General features: G+C 50.6%; 7 protein-coding genes across 8 annotated transcripts; 4 read left to right on the top strand and 3 right to left on the bottom strand.

Annotated features, from left to right (window-relative positions):
- The first annotated feature begins 53 nt into the window (after positions 1–53).
- Positions 54–1473, top strand: TrAtP1_003241 (uncharacterized protein). Its single transcript, XM_014087775.2, has 2 exons — positions 54–343; positions 428–1473. The coding sequence occupies exons 1-2, from the start codon at positions 323–325 to the stop codon at positions 1226–1228; spliced, it is 822 nt and encodes a 273-aa protein (XP_013943250.1). The 5' UTR covers positions 54–322; the 3' UTR covers positions 1229–1473.
- Positions 1474–2138: 665 nt separating this feature from the next.
- Positions 2139–4448, top strand: TrAtP1_003240 (uncharacterized protein). The gene is made up of 2 exons (XM_014087774.2): positions 2139–3236; positions 3299–4448. Exons 1-2 carry the CDS (start codon positions 2991–2993, stop codon positions 4205–4207), a joined length of 1155 nt encoding a protein of 384 aa, XP_013943249.1. The 5' UTR covers positions 2139–2990; the 3' UTR covers positions 4208–4448.
- Positions 4449–4641: 193 nt separating this feature from the next.
- Positions 4642–5243, bottom strand: TrAtP1_003239 (uncharacterized protein; the record flags this gene model as incomplete). Its single annotated transcript, XM_014087364.2, has 3 exons — positions 5080–5243; positions 4867–4977; positions 4642–4797 (listed from the first exon to the last, which is right to left on the bottom strand). The coding sequence occupies exons 1-3, from the start codon at positions 5233–5235 to the stop codon at positions 4642–4644; spliced, it is 423 nt and encodes a 140-aa protein (XP_013942839.2). The 5' UTR covers positions 5236–5243.
- Positions 5244–6051: 808 nt separating this feature from the next.
- On the top strand, positions 6052–7232 carry TrAtP1_003238 (uncharacterized protein). Of its 2 annotated transcripts, XM_066111799.1 has the most exons (4): positions 6052–6132; positions 6228–6390; positions 6471–6705; positions 6774–7232. In XM_066111799.1, the coding sequence occupies exons 1-4, from the start codon at positions 6082–6084 to the stop codon at positions 6895–6897; spliced, it is 573 nt and encodes a 190-aa protein (XP_065967878.1). In that variant the 5' UTR covers positions 6052–6081; the 3' UTR covers positions 6898–7232. The 2 variants fall into 2 exon arrangements, with proteins under 2 accessions (XP_065967878.1, XP_065967879.1); XM_066111800.1 differs by having other exon boundaries at positions 6471–7232.
- Positions 7233–9189: 1957 nt separating this feature from the next.
- Positions 9190–9716, bottom strand: TrAtP1_003237 (uncharacterized protein). Its single transcript, XM_066111798.1, has one exon. The coding sequence runs from the start codon at positions 9513–9515 to the stop codon at positions 9216–9218; it is 300 nt and encodes a 99-aa protein (XP_065967877.1). The 5' UTR covers positions 9516–9716; the 3' UTR covers positions 9190–9215.
- Positions 9717–10858: 1142 nt separating this feature from the next.
- Positions 10859–12546, top strand: TrAtP1_003236 (uncharacterized protein; the record flags this gene model as incomplete). The annotated part of the gene is made up of 2 exons (XM_014087772.2): positions 10859–11717; positions 11786–12546. 2 exons carry the CDS (start codon positions 10859–10861, stop codon positions 12544–12546), a joined length of 1620 nt encoding a protein of 539 aa, XP_013943247.1.
- A 398-nt stretch (positions 12547–12944) lies between these two features.
- Positions 12945–14840, bottom strand: TrAtP1_003235 (uncharacterized protein; the record flags this gene model as incomplete). Its single annotated transcript, XM_014087771.2, has 3 exons — positions 12945–13762; positions 13833–14304; positions 14364–14840. 3 exons carry the CDS (start codon positions 14838–14840, stop codon positions 12945–12947), a joined length of 1767 nt encoding a protein of 588 aa, XP_013943246.1.
- Between the last annotated feature and the right edge of the window lie 81 nt (positions 14841–14921).

Raw genomic sequence — 14921 nt, 5'->3', positions numbered from 1 at the left:
AGTGTGAATTTTTGGTGGCGGCGAATCTCGGGCCATTTTTGGAACTGCCAGCCGGAGCTACGTCAAGAGCTTTTTCCAACATCGTCACTCTTTTTCAACAGAAAAAAAAAAATTAATTCAATCAGTTTTGGCCCTGGGTTAAGCTACGCAGTTTTTGCTTCTGCTGGGAATTGTGCGGAAGCTCAATTGCAGTATGCGAAGCTGCGCATAGGGGGGGGCTCTTTTAACGGAAAGCTAATAGCCTTGGATCGGAAATCACCTCCCGGGAAATAATATCTCTCTCCTTCTACAACAAAGCGTGTAGTTTCCCATCTTTGCCAACATGGGCTTCGCAACCGGCTTTGTAAGTTTTGTCTCTACACTCTGGGCATTTCTTTTCACGGCTCAATTCTACGATGCAAAAGGCTGACAGCAACTTCTAATCTAGACCGGTGGCGTGACGCTCACCCTTTCGCTCGCCTACCTCTCCGTCCTCGCGCACCAGCGCAATCGCGAAACCCAAAGCAGATCGATTCGCGCCCAGACGCTCATGATCCAGCATCTCATCGACCCGATCCCGCAGCCGCTTCCCCCCACCCGATCCGAAGTCGCCGCCGCGCAGCGAGAAGCTGCCGTCGAGGTCGCCAAGAACCGATGGAACTCGGAGGTTGAAAACGCCGTGCGCTGGGCGCAGCACACGGACTGGGACGAGGTGCGGGAGGGCTTGGAGAGCAGGATTGCATACCTATACGCAAAGGCAACGGGCCAGTCTGTGGAGGAGGTGCTAAAGGCAAGGCGCTCTCTCGAGCCTGTCAAGAGGACGCAGCAGAACAAGGCCGGTGGCGAGATTGCCGCTGCTACAAGAGGAGCTTTCGGTCAGGTCAAGGAAACAGCAGAGATCATTGAGATGAATGCCGAGAACAGGGCTCTGGACGCGAGGCTGAGGAGTAAAAAGTTCATTGAGGAGACCGCAGCGGAGGCCAAGGACATTGTCAGCACGACCCTGGAGAAGGGTCGGGAAAAGGCAAAGGAGGTTGTGGGCAGGGCCAAGACGGCTGTTGGCCTGGCTGAGGCGCAGGTGGAAGAGATGGCGGGCGACAAGGCGAAGCCACGGCTGAGCCCTGTGCAACAGGCTCTGAGACAACGATACGAGAAGCCTTCGAAAGAGACACGGACAACGGCAGAGATTCTCAAGGAGAGGTATATTCCTATGGACCAACGAGATAACACTGTCCTGCGAGGATTATAAGAGGACCCAATGGAGATTTAAGGGAGATGGATCCAAGGGAGATCCAAGGGAGGAACGAGGGCGGCGAAACCAACAAAAAAAGGTGAACCTGAACATGGCCTTTCCACCGGACGGCTTGACCAGGCTGTGAACATCCATGCATCTTTGTGTATGGCGCACAGATAGACGTTATAATGTATTACTACATCCTCTACTGTTATGAGCATCTGAAACAAAAACGAGTATTACTGTTCTGTTCTTTGTAGCGATATACTATGCTGTAGATTGCCGGGCATCAGATAAGGCGTATCTATACGAAGACGAATACTTGGTAATACGCTTGAGACCAGCAATTGCATCGCAAATACCTAGCGTATGTAACGTATATGTGCGAGTAATACGCCCGTGCCTTTGATTGGCCTCGCAGCGAATTACTCATCGTCTCGTGCCAGAGCACATGGTATGATTTTTCCCAGCAAAACTCATAACCCACCGGAAAGCGAGCCTAGGCTTCTAAATGTGGAGCGAGGAATTGCCTAGGCTGCGGGAGTGAAGAGCAGGGTGCAGAGCGTATTGAGGGCAGATGAACCGAAGGGGAGGAGACGCCGAGCAATTACTCCATTGCTTAGCAGCTGCCCGTCCTATTTGGATCACATGTACCTATTATTACAACATACATGGTACTAGTATTTGTGTTGTTTAATATTCCATGCTGTTTTGCCCTGTTTAGGACTGGCCACCCGCGGGAGTGACGACGATGAATCGTCCGGCGGGCCGCTAGATACGCCGTATTATGTACGTGCTGCAGCAAATACCCTTGGCGCTGAAGCTGAGCGGCACTGGGATTCCTCGGCGGATGGCGAAGAGCAGCTTCCCGAGCGAATCCCGGCAGCTGAGCCCGGCTGGGACTGGGATGACGCCCGCTGGCCTTTTGGCTACGAGTATTCCCGTAGTCTTGGTGGGGGAATTGAAAGCACCGGCAACCGGAGGACCCTGGGATTGTGCAGAGACCGGCGTGCCGGTAAGAAGTTTCAGTGCGTCAAGGGCGGCGCGCTATTATGGAGCGCTGGAGTTGGAGGGAGGGATTGGAGTGTTTTGCGTGCGTTTTGGATTCTGCCGGTTTTGCGTGTACTATCAGAGTGCGTGCAAGTATTCAGGAACTGCAGGATTCGCTGTGCTGGAATCCTAGAGAGGTAATTTGGCATCAATAGATGACAATTACTGGCCAGCGGCAGATCCTTCTGTGAGATGCAATCGACTCCTGCGGGACAGCCCCCCATTGCAGCGGTAAGCCCCTAAGCAGGTACTAACAAGCAGCGCTAAAACGGCCTCGGCGCAGGTAATTGTAAAACGCCCCTCGCTGATTGGCGCGCCATCCGAGGCTGTTCCAGAAGTTTTTCTGGTTCTCTCCGCGGAGCACGCCGCTGCACACGACAAAAGTCTGACTACATCCCCCAAAACTTTTTTCGACTTGCGCCTTTTCGCCTCGTCTCTTAACTGTCTTTCTCTTTTGTCCATCTTCAACAATCTTGGCTTGTGGCTTTTGTGCTGGAGTTTTCCTCCGTTTCTATATACACTGGGAATTGTCGATATTGCCTCAAACAAGAACCTTTCATCCCTCCATTGGGGTTTTGCAGACTCGCATCTATTTTCTTTTGCCGTTAACGCAATTCGAATTTCGAACTTCTCCGGGTCCCACCGCTAGCCATCACGACCCGCCACTTTTCCCCTCAAAAAGACAGGACACCCGGCCGTTCAATTGACGCCAATTCCATCGCCCATCATGTCCTTCTCCAGCCTCGTCCAGGAACTCAGTCTTCGAGACCCCAACGCCCCTCGCCGCCCGGGCCCTACCCCGTCAGTCTCGACTTTCGACGACCGCGCATCGCATGTCTCTCGCACCATGTCTGGATACGCCAGCACGGCCGCCACCAGCGTGAGCATCTCCGGAGACATTGGAAGCCAGCTGCATGGAGGATACTTCCACCCTCTGGCCCGGTCCTGGCAGGCCGAACGCCAGCTGACAAAGGTACGCTTATATGCTGAATGCTGGCTCTGCCCTTGACTGTTACTGACTGTGTAACGCTGCAGTCTATGCTCATTTACCCCATCTTTGTCACTGATGGCGAAGATGACATGATCCATGTGCCCTCTCTTCCTGGCCAGTACCAGGTCAGCATCGACAGGCTGACGGCCTTCCTCGAGCCTCTTGTCCACAAGGGCCTGCGATCCGTCATGCTGTTTGGTGTTCCCCAGAAGCCCGGCTCCAAGGACATTCTGGGCAGCTCAGCTGACGATCCCGAGGGCCCTGTTATCCAGGCCATTCAACTCATCCTTCGCCGTTTCCCTCAGCTCTTCATCTGCGCCGATGTCTGCCTCTGCGAGTATACTTCGCACGGCCACTGCGGTATCCTGCGGGACGACAGCAGCCTGAACAACCAAATGTCCGTTGATCGCATTTCCGATGTTGCCCTTGCCTATGCCAAGGCTGGAGCACACTGCGTTGCGCCTTCTGACATGAATGATGGCCGTATCCGTGCTATCAAGCTCAAGTTGATCGAGGAGGGGATTGCTCACAAGACCCTGCTCATGTCGTACTCTGCCAAGTTCTCTGGCTGTCTGTACGGACCCTTCCGAGACGCAGCCGGCTCCGCCCCGTCCTTTGGTGACCGCCGATGCTACCAGCTTCCCCCCGGAGGCCGCGGCCTTGCTCGCCGAGCCATCATTCGTGATATGAACGAGGGCGCCGACATCATCATGGTGAAGCCCGCCGGTCAGTATCTCGACGTTATCAGCGATGCCAAGGAGCTGGGCAAGGACCTGCCCATCGCTGCCTACCAAGTCAGTGGCGAGTACTCTATGATTCACGCCGCTGCCAAAGCCGGTGTCTTTGATCTTAAGACGATGGCTTTTGAGTCAACAGAGAGCATCCTCCGAGCTGGCGCAACCATTGTCATCAGCTATTTCACCCCCAACTTTCTCGACTGGCTAGACAACTAAATCATAATCGAAGCGAGAAAAAAAAAAGGACAGTTCATGACGGGGTTTAATGTGGAAAAAGACAATATAAATACCAGGGTAGAAAGAGCAGGCGGGCGTTTTCTTGTGTTGATATTTTGAACAAACAAGGGATTTGTAACATTTCTGTACGCATTTTGTTTTTTAGAGCGAGGACATAATTTTGTCAAGGACATATGAATTTCATGTATAATCACACTGTTTTCTAATAAACATTCTCTCCAAGACCTAGAATTGCATCTGTGACAACTTTGGGCCTGCCTCTGTGTCTCTATTGGAAGAGCCGAGATGTTGGATCTCAACGGTACAAGTGCATGTTTCGTCCCTAATCAGTTACAGTATTTGATTGACTGGAAACGAAAGTCTCTTTCCGCAGAATTTCAACTCAATTATGATTCTATCGCTACTCTCGCAAACTAGAACACGCCAGGCGTGTAATCCACAATGCAAAGCTGCTGGATATAAGGCAGCGCGCCGTCCACCAAGCTTCGGTGAGCAGTGTCCTGCTTGACGTAGTAGTCTCTATCCTCGGTAGAGTTGAATTCGACAACAAAAGCATAAGTATAACCATTCTTTGGATGCAATTGAGTCTGTTAGCTTTCTCTCTCTCTATTATGTTATACAAAGATTTTAAAACGCACAGTGAATCCCTCGGGAGAGCTGTTGATTCCACCAGTTATAGACTTGATGTAGGGAGTTTTAGTGTCTGCAGTGAGGCAGTTGTCTTTGAGAGCCAGAACGCCTGAGCAGACCTGAAGAGAGTTTCTCAATTAGCATTTAATCTTGTTCATACTTTCAAGAATATTTCTCTCCAGAGGGGGGCGCTGGTTGGTGATTTTTGCCAAATTTCGAACCTTTCTGACGGCCTCGGCTTCGGCTTCGGGCTTGAAAGCAACGAGAATGAGGTGAGTGATGCTCATGTTGAAGAAAGGCACTGTAAAACTATCGTACACTAGACGACAAAAATAGACGAATTTTATGACGACTAGAAGCTGTTTAATAGTTGGCATCGATGAATATGGATATACATATACCTATATACCAAAAGCAAAGCGGAGAGCTTGTTCAGCTCTCGACTCGCGCCACACGCTAAAAGTAAGGCGGATAGCGGTGATGCGGATCTCGAAATGTATCCTCCCCTAATTCACCTTAGAAAACGTCTCCACTGCTCCTCGGTTCATTTTGCTTGCATCCCTATTCTCATTGAGATTTGTGGTCAGAAAAGAGGGTTACCGAGGCTTATGGAGAGAGCGGCTGTTGGCTATATGAAGTTCTTTCCAATTTGGACAGTGCCGAGGCGTGCCGAGGTGTATATGCGGCCAACAGCATGTATGAGCGGCCAACGGTGTGTATAAGATTTGTGAGCAGTACTAGTATTCGTACTTGCATGCAATCTGATGAAGTTGCCTGCATTTCAAAACTTATGATATCCATGGATCAATACTCCCGCATCTAATTGGTTGAATAGGTACCTAAAACTCGTGCTAATCACAGCCGCTTGGATCGCGCATCGTGCATATATGACCTACCATTGAGCGGAGCATCGCCAAAAGAGGCAATATTTGATATAAAGGTAGCTGCGTAGCAAAGTACTTCGTACCTATAACTACGGCAAGTGCCGAGATTTCTGGTCGTCAACGGCACTTATACCAACGCGGGGGGAGGGTCCTTGGAAGGATTCGCCGAATGAGTCAAGGATGGTGCTAAATGGTGAACTGGACACTTTGCATGCGACAACTCTCATGAAACGTGGCGCTTCTCTCTATGCTCTCCTCTCTCCATGATTAGAACATTAGGCTTAGAAAGACTTTTTTTTTTTTTTTTTTATATTGAGCAATAAGAGATCCTAGTACAATATGGAAATGGAGTATACTGCAGACACTCCCAGACAACTGAAAGAGTCCAAGGTGAGCTTCCACGGCGTTCCCTTCTGCGACTTCACCTTGTTGAAGCTACAGCCCCTCAACTCAGATGCTAAATTGCCATCTTATCCCTCGACCAGCACGCTCTTCAACTTTTAACAGAGAACACCCCAAATGGCAAAAAGGTGCAGATTCTTCTGGAAGAGCTCCATGACGCTTACGGAACTTCATGGGCTACCCACCTCATCGATCTCGAGACGGATGAACAGAAGAAGAGCTGGTTCCTTCGTTTGAACCCAAATGGTAGCATTTTACACATCCTTCCTAATCCGCTGATGCATATTTTTATAAAGATGCTAAAAGCTCTAATCCTGGTCATATAGGGAGAATTCCGGTCCTTCTGGATAGGTCTGAAGGAGGCTCAGTCATCTCCATCATGGAAAGCCAAGCAATACTCACCTACCTGCAAGAAAATTATGACCAGAACAATTTGTTTGGATTCACTTCTGCATCCGAGCGAAGCCAAGTAATGCAGTGGCTGTTCTTCTGGCACTCGTCTGCTCCGGTGCAAGGACACGGCAGACATTTCATCAAGGGGGGTCCAAGAGCCTATACCTTGTAAGCATTCCCACCTTTTCTACTCTAATGTATCGGTAGCATACGAAAAAGATGTCAACGCTGAATAGTGAAACTTGTAGATGCGGCAGAGTACTTCCAAAAGGCAATGCTCCGCATATATTCCGTGCTCGAAGCCCATCTCAGCGGACAGCATGGGGCATCCGCAACGCCTCGCGAATATCTAGCCGGTGACGGCATCGGCAAGTATACGATGGCTGACATGGGCACTTGGCCCCATGTTCGAGGCTACCGCGCCCTGGGCTTCTCGGAGGATGATATGCGGCCAAAGTTTCCCCATCTTCTGCGGTGGATTGAAAGGATAGAGGCTAGGCCGGCGGTGCAGAGAGGCATTGATGCTAGGAAATACGATAGTGAGGAGAACCCGGGACTTTTGGTACGGGCTGGACGGTAACATGCATATAGAATGCCCTGAAAAGGTGATGCGTGGCGTCGCTTACAAGACGGATTGCTTATAATCTATATATAATTAAATGATGTCTAGTTACAAAGAATATGGGGATTTGCATAACATCGTAATTTAACCAATACACGTTGTTCGATCCAAGGGACTTTTGCTCAGCGCTGCCGGGCTGGGAACATCAGCCAAAGACGTGGCAAACAATCAAGCAGCTGACCATGTCACCAACTCATTATAATTCGTTTCTTGGCCATGGCCTCAGCTCAAAGTAAGCCGCGATGCCTGTGAAATGCTCGCTTGCGATAGTAGATTCAGACTATTTCGTAATCTTTTCGCTCTTGAAACTATCTATTTGGTATACTGTCTACGAGACTATTGACTTCCACAGCACCTTTCCAATGCGACTATCCTCCAAATAGGCATCCGGTGATACATAGTATAAGGATCACGGTATCCTATTTAGATGGTATTTCTTCTTTTCCTTATTATTCTTTTTTTTTTTAATTTTATATTAGCTAGCCTCTTATCCTCAATTTAATTACAAGTTTTATATTATCCCATCCTGCGGGAGGTGGCGCACCTGATCCTCTGGGATTATAGGATTTGAAACTGTTTATTTTGTATATGATCTACGGGACTATTGAATTCTGTATTACCTTTTTAACATCCTCCAAATAGGCATCTGGTGATACATAGTATGAGGATTACAATTTCCTATTCAGATAGTGTTTCTTCCTCTCCTTATTGTTCTTTTTTTAACTTTGTCTTGGTCAGCCCTTTATACTTTGTTTAATTGCAATTTTTACCTTATCCCATCCTGCGGGATGTGACGCACCTGGGCCAGCAGCGTCGACATGGAGCAAGCCTGCAGCGAGCAGTACGGCGGCGGATGGACCGCCCAGCTTAACGGAAGCAGTGCCAATGACTAGACCTGCGTCGATGGCAGCGGCAACTCCAAGTCCATCAACGTGGACGCGTACTGCTCCCAGACTTATGGCAATGCCGCCTACGCGGACCCTCAGGGAGGCGGCGCCTATGACTGGGGCTGCTACTGGCGATAGATGGCTGTGAGGATGTTGGAACGGCTTTGCTTGGCCAGATTGGCTGTGAAGTTGGACAAAAGCTTGGGGATGGGCCTCAAGATTGAGGATGATTGAGAGACGTATGAGGTTGTGATGGCTTATAGGGTTATTTCTATTATAAAAGCCCTTAATACCACTCGTTGGATTAACACGCATTTTTTTTACTTTTGACGTATCTGTATCCCGAAATTTGGACAGCTCTAAGCTTTACAGGCATTGCCGTGTACGTACTGGATGCCAGTAATGTAGTGTTGTCATGGCCTTGGATTCGAATACAACTTGCCCTCTTCATGTGTCCGGTATCTGCATCAAGTCGTTATTGAGCACTAGGCCTCCACAAGAGAGATGTAATTACATGTCCATTCTTACCGGTAGAGATGTTGACAATACATTGATGTCGGCAACCCTTGGTTTATTAATCATTCCATCTTTTGATACATTTTCCAGTCACAAAATGCTCTTTGCTGCATTTGTAAAAGTGCTTACCTGTAGTTGGCCATTCGGTATTAGGTAGGTACATACATAGGTAGGTAGGAAGGTCTAGAGTGACAATGTTCCTGGTCTGTTCTGGACTTTGTTGCTTTCAGCTCCTTGAACTGGCAACAGACGCTTTCCAAGACTCAGCTCAGCCATTGCTGCAGGTTTCAATCATCATCAAGCCGCAGCGACAGGTCGAGAGAGATGATGATCCAAATGCAGGGACAAAAGTCAGGCCCAATGTAAAATACGGCGCTGACTAGATACAGTAAGACAATACTGTACGGAGAAGGCCGCAATCAGCCAGCGTTTAAGTCAGACGACGGACCGCTGGTTCGTCGCCGTGATAGGGAGCTGGGCAGCGCGATCCGCCGTGGGTCCAGGGGTTTTTCCAGGGACAGCAGCTTCTGGAGGGGAGTTTTTGCTGGAGCTCGTGGCAGGGTGTGAGGCCATGGCGAGCTTCTCGCTAGCACATGCCGGCGAGCCAATCAGCGCGGCAGGCCGGCAGCTATATTTGGACCTGGCCAGGGCGATCAAACAAGCTTTTCTGCCCGGCGGCGTGCATGGAGTAGCGGAAAGATGGAATGTTTTACAGTTTTGGGTGGGTGGATGGATGGCGGCAAAGGTCGGTGGTTGCAGGAGGTTTTGCTGCTTCTTGGTGGGAGGAGAGGCTGCAGCAGAGATTTTGGAGACTCTGCAGTGTCGGGGCTGTCTGAAGAGCGGTCTCGTAAAATACATACTATATAGTCTAGAAGATGAGAAAAATAGGGGAGCCAGTGGCAATGCCTCTGCAGGTTCCTGCTCCTTCGGCCTAGGATGTTTGCTTCTACCATTTAGGAAGGGATAGCGCAGCGAAAATGCGAGCAGAGCTCAATAGCGTACCGATCTACAGAGCTGGCGAGCCAGGTGGAGAGGCATCATTAATGCTCAGTATTTCTGGCACCACCGCCCACCCATTTGCCCATTTTGGGGGCCTTGTCAATGTTCAGATGAAGCAGTCCGGGTATTGCATTAGAGTTGAGACGGCGCAGGCTGCGAGTTGAAGTTTGACGGTGGTGAATTGGAGGGCAAACGGCTATACTCTGTGACAGCGGTGGAACAATGACGCTGTGCTGCGCTGCTCGAGTCCCACTGCCGGCAGGGAAGCCGTCTTGGCCAAGATGCGAGGCGTAGATCTTGATTTCTCGGCTGACCCTTTTCGGATGCCCGCCACGGACAAAAAAGGAAGCAATCACACGATGCAACAACAAGCCGTGCTCTACAGTATCGCCGCGTGCTTTGCATTTTAGCATCTCTCTAGCACTTTTAGCTCTTGACTCTTGTTTATTGTCTAATTCCGACGTCTCTCGGTTTGTACAATCAGCCTGTCGATCCAGACATGTCTGCCGGCATGCACGGACGCTGATACAAGTAAGATTTAAACGTAACTTTGCGCCTAATGGCGATCGACGGCCGCTTCCTAAAACCTTTTCAAGCCTCCTTTGGGCCTTTTTCTCCATGGACCACTGCAATCACACTCATAGAGCCAGTGACCTACAGTGGAAGGTGGACACTGGGGCGCCCATGCCTCAGCTATCGCTGCAAGCCTCGAATAATTGTGGACTTCCGAAACCAGCGTGCGGAAGGCGTGACCTCACACGGATCTCCAGGCAAAGAATGACTGATTGATGCTCCTGCTTCTGGAGCCCATCAAGGGGCATTTCCCATTCTGTCGCTATTCTTCATTCTTCTCGTTTCTCGTCTGTCCTTTGACATCTTTGCTTTTTGCTTCTCCTTTCCTCCTCCGTCCTGTCTTTCTTTATCTCCATCCTGCTTTTGTCCATTTCGCCTTCTCATCTGTCCCAAGGGAAGTTGATGGCAAAGAGAGAGATTGAATCTCTTCTCTCTCGTCCCTCCTAAACGCTTGCCTTGTTTTCTCTCACCGGTCGCATCCTTCCTTTTGTTGACTCCGGTCCTCTGTTTGCCTTTCGGTGTTCCTTCGTTTGACCAAGATTGTGCGAGTATACACGTACGGATTAATGAGTCGAGGAAAGCTCGCACCGCTCGCTCCATCAGCCACTCATTCTCTGCAGACTCGGTGCCTCTGAATTTCTGCCAAATACATCGTCTCTGGATTTACTTGTCTGCTCCTTGACGCATAAAGAGCAAAAAGCTCTACTTGTCTCATTGCTGTGCAATGAACAAACACACTTCTCCCAACTATTCGCCATCAAAAGAAGAAAAGATGGGCTTGCTGGATGAGAGACGGGGCTCAGATGCTGCAACTGATACTAGTGACAGCAGCTCGGGCACCGTAACTGGCGCCGGTATCGCCACGACTCCATCCCTATCCCTCGCCGACAGTCGCTTTCAACTTGGCATTCTTAGCCCTTCTGCCGATACCCTCAAGGCACCATTTGGCTTCATTCGATCGACGCCGTGGCGGATTCTCATTGTTCGCTTTCTTACTTTTCTGATACCCAGTTTCTTGCAAGGCCGCCATGCTCGAGAGCAGATATGCCCGGCCAAGCTGGCTCCAACGGCGTATCTTGATGGCATGCGTGGCCTGGCAGCGTTGGTCGTCTTCTTTTGTCATTACTTTTACCAGGCATTCACTATTGCCGAGGGATGGGGCTGCGGCGAGACAAACTACCACATCCTCAAGCTGCCGTTCCTGCGTCTCTGGTACCAGGGGCCTCCCGCCGTCTGTGTCTTCTTTGTTATTTCTGGATATGCGCTCTCATACCGACCTATGAAGTTGATTCGAAATGGAGCATGGCCCGACTTTTCCAACACCATGAGCTCTTTAATCTTTCGACGCGGCCTCCGTTTGTATATACCCACGGCCATCTCGACCTTTATGATCATTTGCCTCTTGCGAATCGGCGCCTACGAGTGGACTCGTGACTTTGCCAACGATAAGAAGTACATGAAGAATATCGTAGAGCCCCATCCGGCTCGCATGGAGCACGCTTTGGCTCAGTACAAGGATTGGCTCTTGCACATGTTTAGGTTTATTCAGGTGTTTAGCTGGGATAAATTCGGTGGAAGTACTTGTAAGTTTCAGCTGATCAATTACCATTTGTAACCGCAAGTTGGGTACTAACATGCTTCTGCTACGTAGCTTACGATGTTCATTTGTGGACGATTCCCGTCGAGTTTCGATGCTCGCTCTATCTCTTCCTCACCATCATCGGCACGGCCCGCCTACGCACGTCTGTCCGCTGGCTCACAGTTGCTTTGGTCATGTGGATTTCATACCGCAATAGCCGGTGGGAGCTGGTATTGTTCTTTGTTGGAATGCTCATTGCAGAGAATGACCACATTCGTGGTGCGCATGTCCCAACGCCCAATCCAGCTTTGCCAATGGACGAAAAGTCACGGACAACCAAGGCTAAGCTTTGGCCCATCTTCTGGGCTCTCTTCAGCATCCTTGGCTTGTACTTGATGTGCCAGCCGGATGGCCGAGGTGAAATCACTCCTGGATGGATATGGCTCTCGTCCCTCATTCCCAAGTGGTGGAAGGAGGAAAGATACCGCTACTGGCAATCGACGGGTGCTGTCATTTTCATCATTGCGGCGAATCACTCGCCTCGATGGCAGCGCTTTTTCAACCTGCCAGTGGTCCAATACTTTGGCAAGATCTCATATGCCCTTTACCTCATGCACGGACCTGCCATGCACGTTGTTGGCTACCATTTCGAGAAGTGGGCATACGGTGTGACTGGAGTGGAAGGATACTGGTTTAATGCTGGATTCGTCCTGGGTGCGTGCTTCTGCATTCCCACCGTGGTGTGGTGGGCAGATGTGTTTTGGAGGGCAGTTGATATTCCCACTGTCAAGTTTGCCAAATGGTTCGAGAGCAAGGTGATTGTCAAAGCATAAGAGGCAGAAGAGGCGGACAAGTACGGAGAGGGCAAGCGGCTTCTTTGTTTAGTATGCATGAACTAAGGATTGGCAATTAGATGGCGTTTATAGCGGGTTTTTTCTTTTCTTCTCTTTCAATCTTTTCATTTTCTCTCTTCTAGTTCGTTATGAACAATATCGAAATCTAAATCTTGGAATCCATATTGTCTCTATACAGCCGTTTGAACGTCAATAATTTCTGATCTGCACAGTTGCAGCATCTTCTCAGATGTACAAAGAAATAAAATAAAATAAATAAAAAAATAAAAAAATCAATACGTTCCCATTTCGAAACGCTAGTCCTGGGACTTTAAAATCCAGAATCATGAATATTGTTAGGACGCATTCAGTTGGCGTTGCACCTAATAACATGGCTGTTAATCCCGTTCATCCCGCGAATACACCTTTCTACCTCCCACCCAAGTCTCTTTTACTTTGAGAGTCCGCAGCTTCTCGACGTCCATGTCTTCTAGCGGCTCATCAAGCACAACCCAATCCGCAAATGAGCCTTGTCTGATGATGCCCGCGCTATGCTCCAAGAAGGCTCCATAGGCAGCATTCCGCGTGAATCCCAGAAGAGCTTCATCCAAGCTAAGAGTCTCTTCTGTGTGCCATCCCCGAGAAGGGTTTTCTGGGTCCGGTCCAAGTCCCGTCTGTGGATTCTTCCTCGTCATGGCTGCGTAGATTCCTTGAAAAGGGTTTGGTGGCTCGACGGGGAAATCACTACCAAGCACGGGGTTGATGTCGAGAAGAGTCTTCATGCGATAGGCTTCGCTGCTGGTGCGCTCGGGGCCGAGTCGTTGCTCGGCGTACCTCATGTCGGAGGTTGCGTGGGTGGGCTGGATGGACGGGATGATGCCCAGCGCGCGGATGCGCTTCTGGTCGTCTGGGTGGATGATTTGGGCGTGTTCGATGCGGAAGCGGTGGTGTCTGGACTGGCACCCGGCGAGGAGGAGAGCGTCGCTGTCTCCTCTTTCGTCGAGGCATTGCTGCTCGAGGGCTGCTTGGAAGGCGTCGATGGCGTTGCGGTTGGCGAGATCGCCGATGGCGTGGATGTTGACTTGGAAGCCTTTGCTGGCCCAGGATTTGGTGACTTGGGTGAGGGCGGAGGCGTTGATGAGGAGGGAGCCGGATGTCCAGGGGTGGTCAGCGTAAGGATCGAGCATGGCGCTGCCCCAGCTTCCGAGGGCTCCGTCTTTGAAAAGGGAGAAAGATTAGCATAAGTTTATATGTTCATATGGATGCTTTCGTTATAGCCAACTTACCGGCAAACAGTTTGACGCTCCTCAGTGTAAACTTGGCGTCTTGATCAGACAACATGGGAGCGTCCTCTGGGCAAAACGTGTTTCTCTTGTCGCACTCCAGCATGCCATACACGCGAACCGTCCAGTCCGGAGACGAAGAAGCCAGTTCCGAATACAGCCTGGCATTTTCCGCAGTGACGCCGGCGTCGTGCATGCCCACCAAGCCGACCTTGTTGAGCTCCTTCATGGCGGACTTGACGGCGCGGGCTTTTTCTTCCGCTCCGGGCTTGGGCCACAGATCCATAATCATGTCCATGGCGTTGTCGCAGAAGACGCCCGGGCCGGGGTCGCGGATGACTTCGCCTCCTGGGACGTTGGGGATTTCGTCTGGGAGGAGGTTGAGGACGGCTTGGGAGACCCAGGAGCAGTGGACGTCGATTCTGTCGAGCATCATGAAGATGCCCCTGAGCTGCTCGTCTTGCTCAATGTCGTCCTTGTAAGGGGTCAACATGCGTGCCATTCTATTATCATGCCATGGTATAGGCCACTTACAGCGGTGGGCATTCGTCCAAAGGCCGATTGGTCCCATCCCACGCCGCGAAGCCAGTGATTCTCAGTGCCCGCTTCCGGATTGGCTTCAAGATACGTCTTGATGCGAAGCCTCACCTCGTCCAGCGACTGCGACCCAAAAAGATCGACCGAGTGCAGGAACTCGCCGTACTGCAGCAAATGGCCATGGCCGTCCCACAGCCCCGGAATGACATGCCCTTCAGAGACGGTCACGTCGGTGTCTTTTGCTGCTGCATCGCCATCATCCCGAGCCCAGACTCCGGCAAAGACGCCGTCCTTGACCGAGAAGCACTCGGCCGATGGCTGGTGGCTGTCGTGAGTCCTGATGCTGTTGTAGCAGTACACCGGGAGGGGGTCGAAGAGAAGCGGGTGCTGCTGCTGGTACGAATAGGCCAGGACCACGGCTGCGATGGCCGAGATGAGGGAGCCCCAGCGGACGAGGGGCGGCAATGGAGCCATTTTTTGCTTGTCTGTCTAGTCACAGCAGCAGCAGTGAAGCAGATGACAAGGGAGAGAAAATGAAAGTCTATAGAAGAGATT

The sequence above is a fragment of the Trichoderma atroviride genome, chromosome 2, assembly GCF_020647795.1.
Source record: "Trichoderma atroviride chromosome 2, complete sequence".
Taxonomy (NCBI): domain Eukaryota; kingdom Fungi; phylum Ascomycota; class Sordariomycetes; order Hypocreales; family Hypocreaceae; genus Trichoderma; species Trichoderma atroviride.
This window is presented reverse-complemented; position numbering and strand designations above follow the sequence as displayed.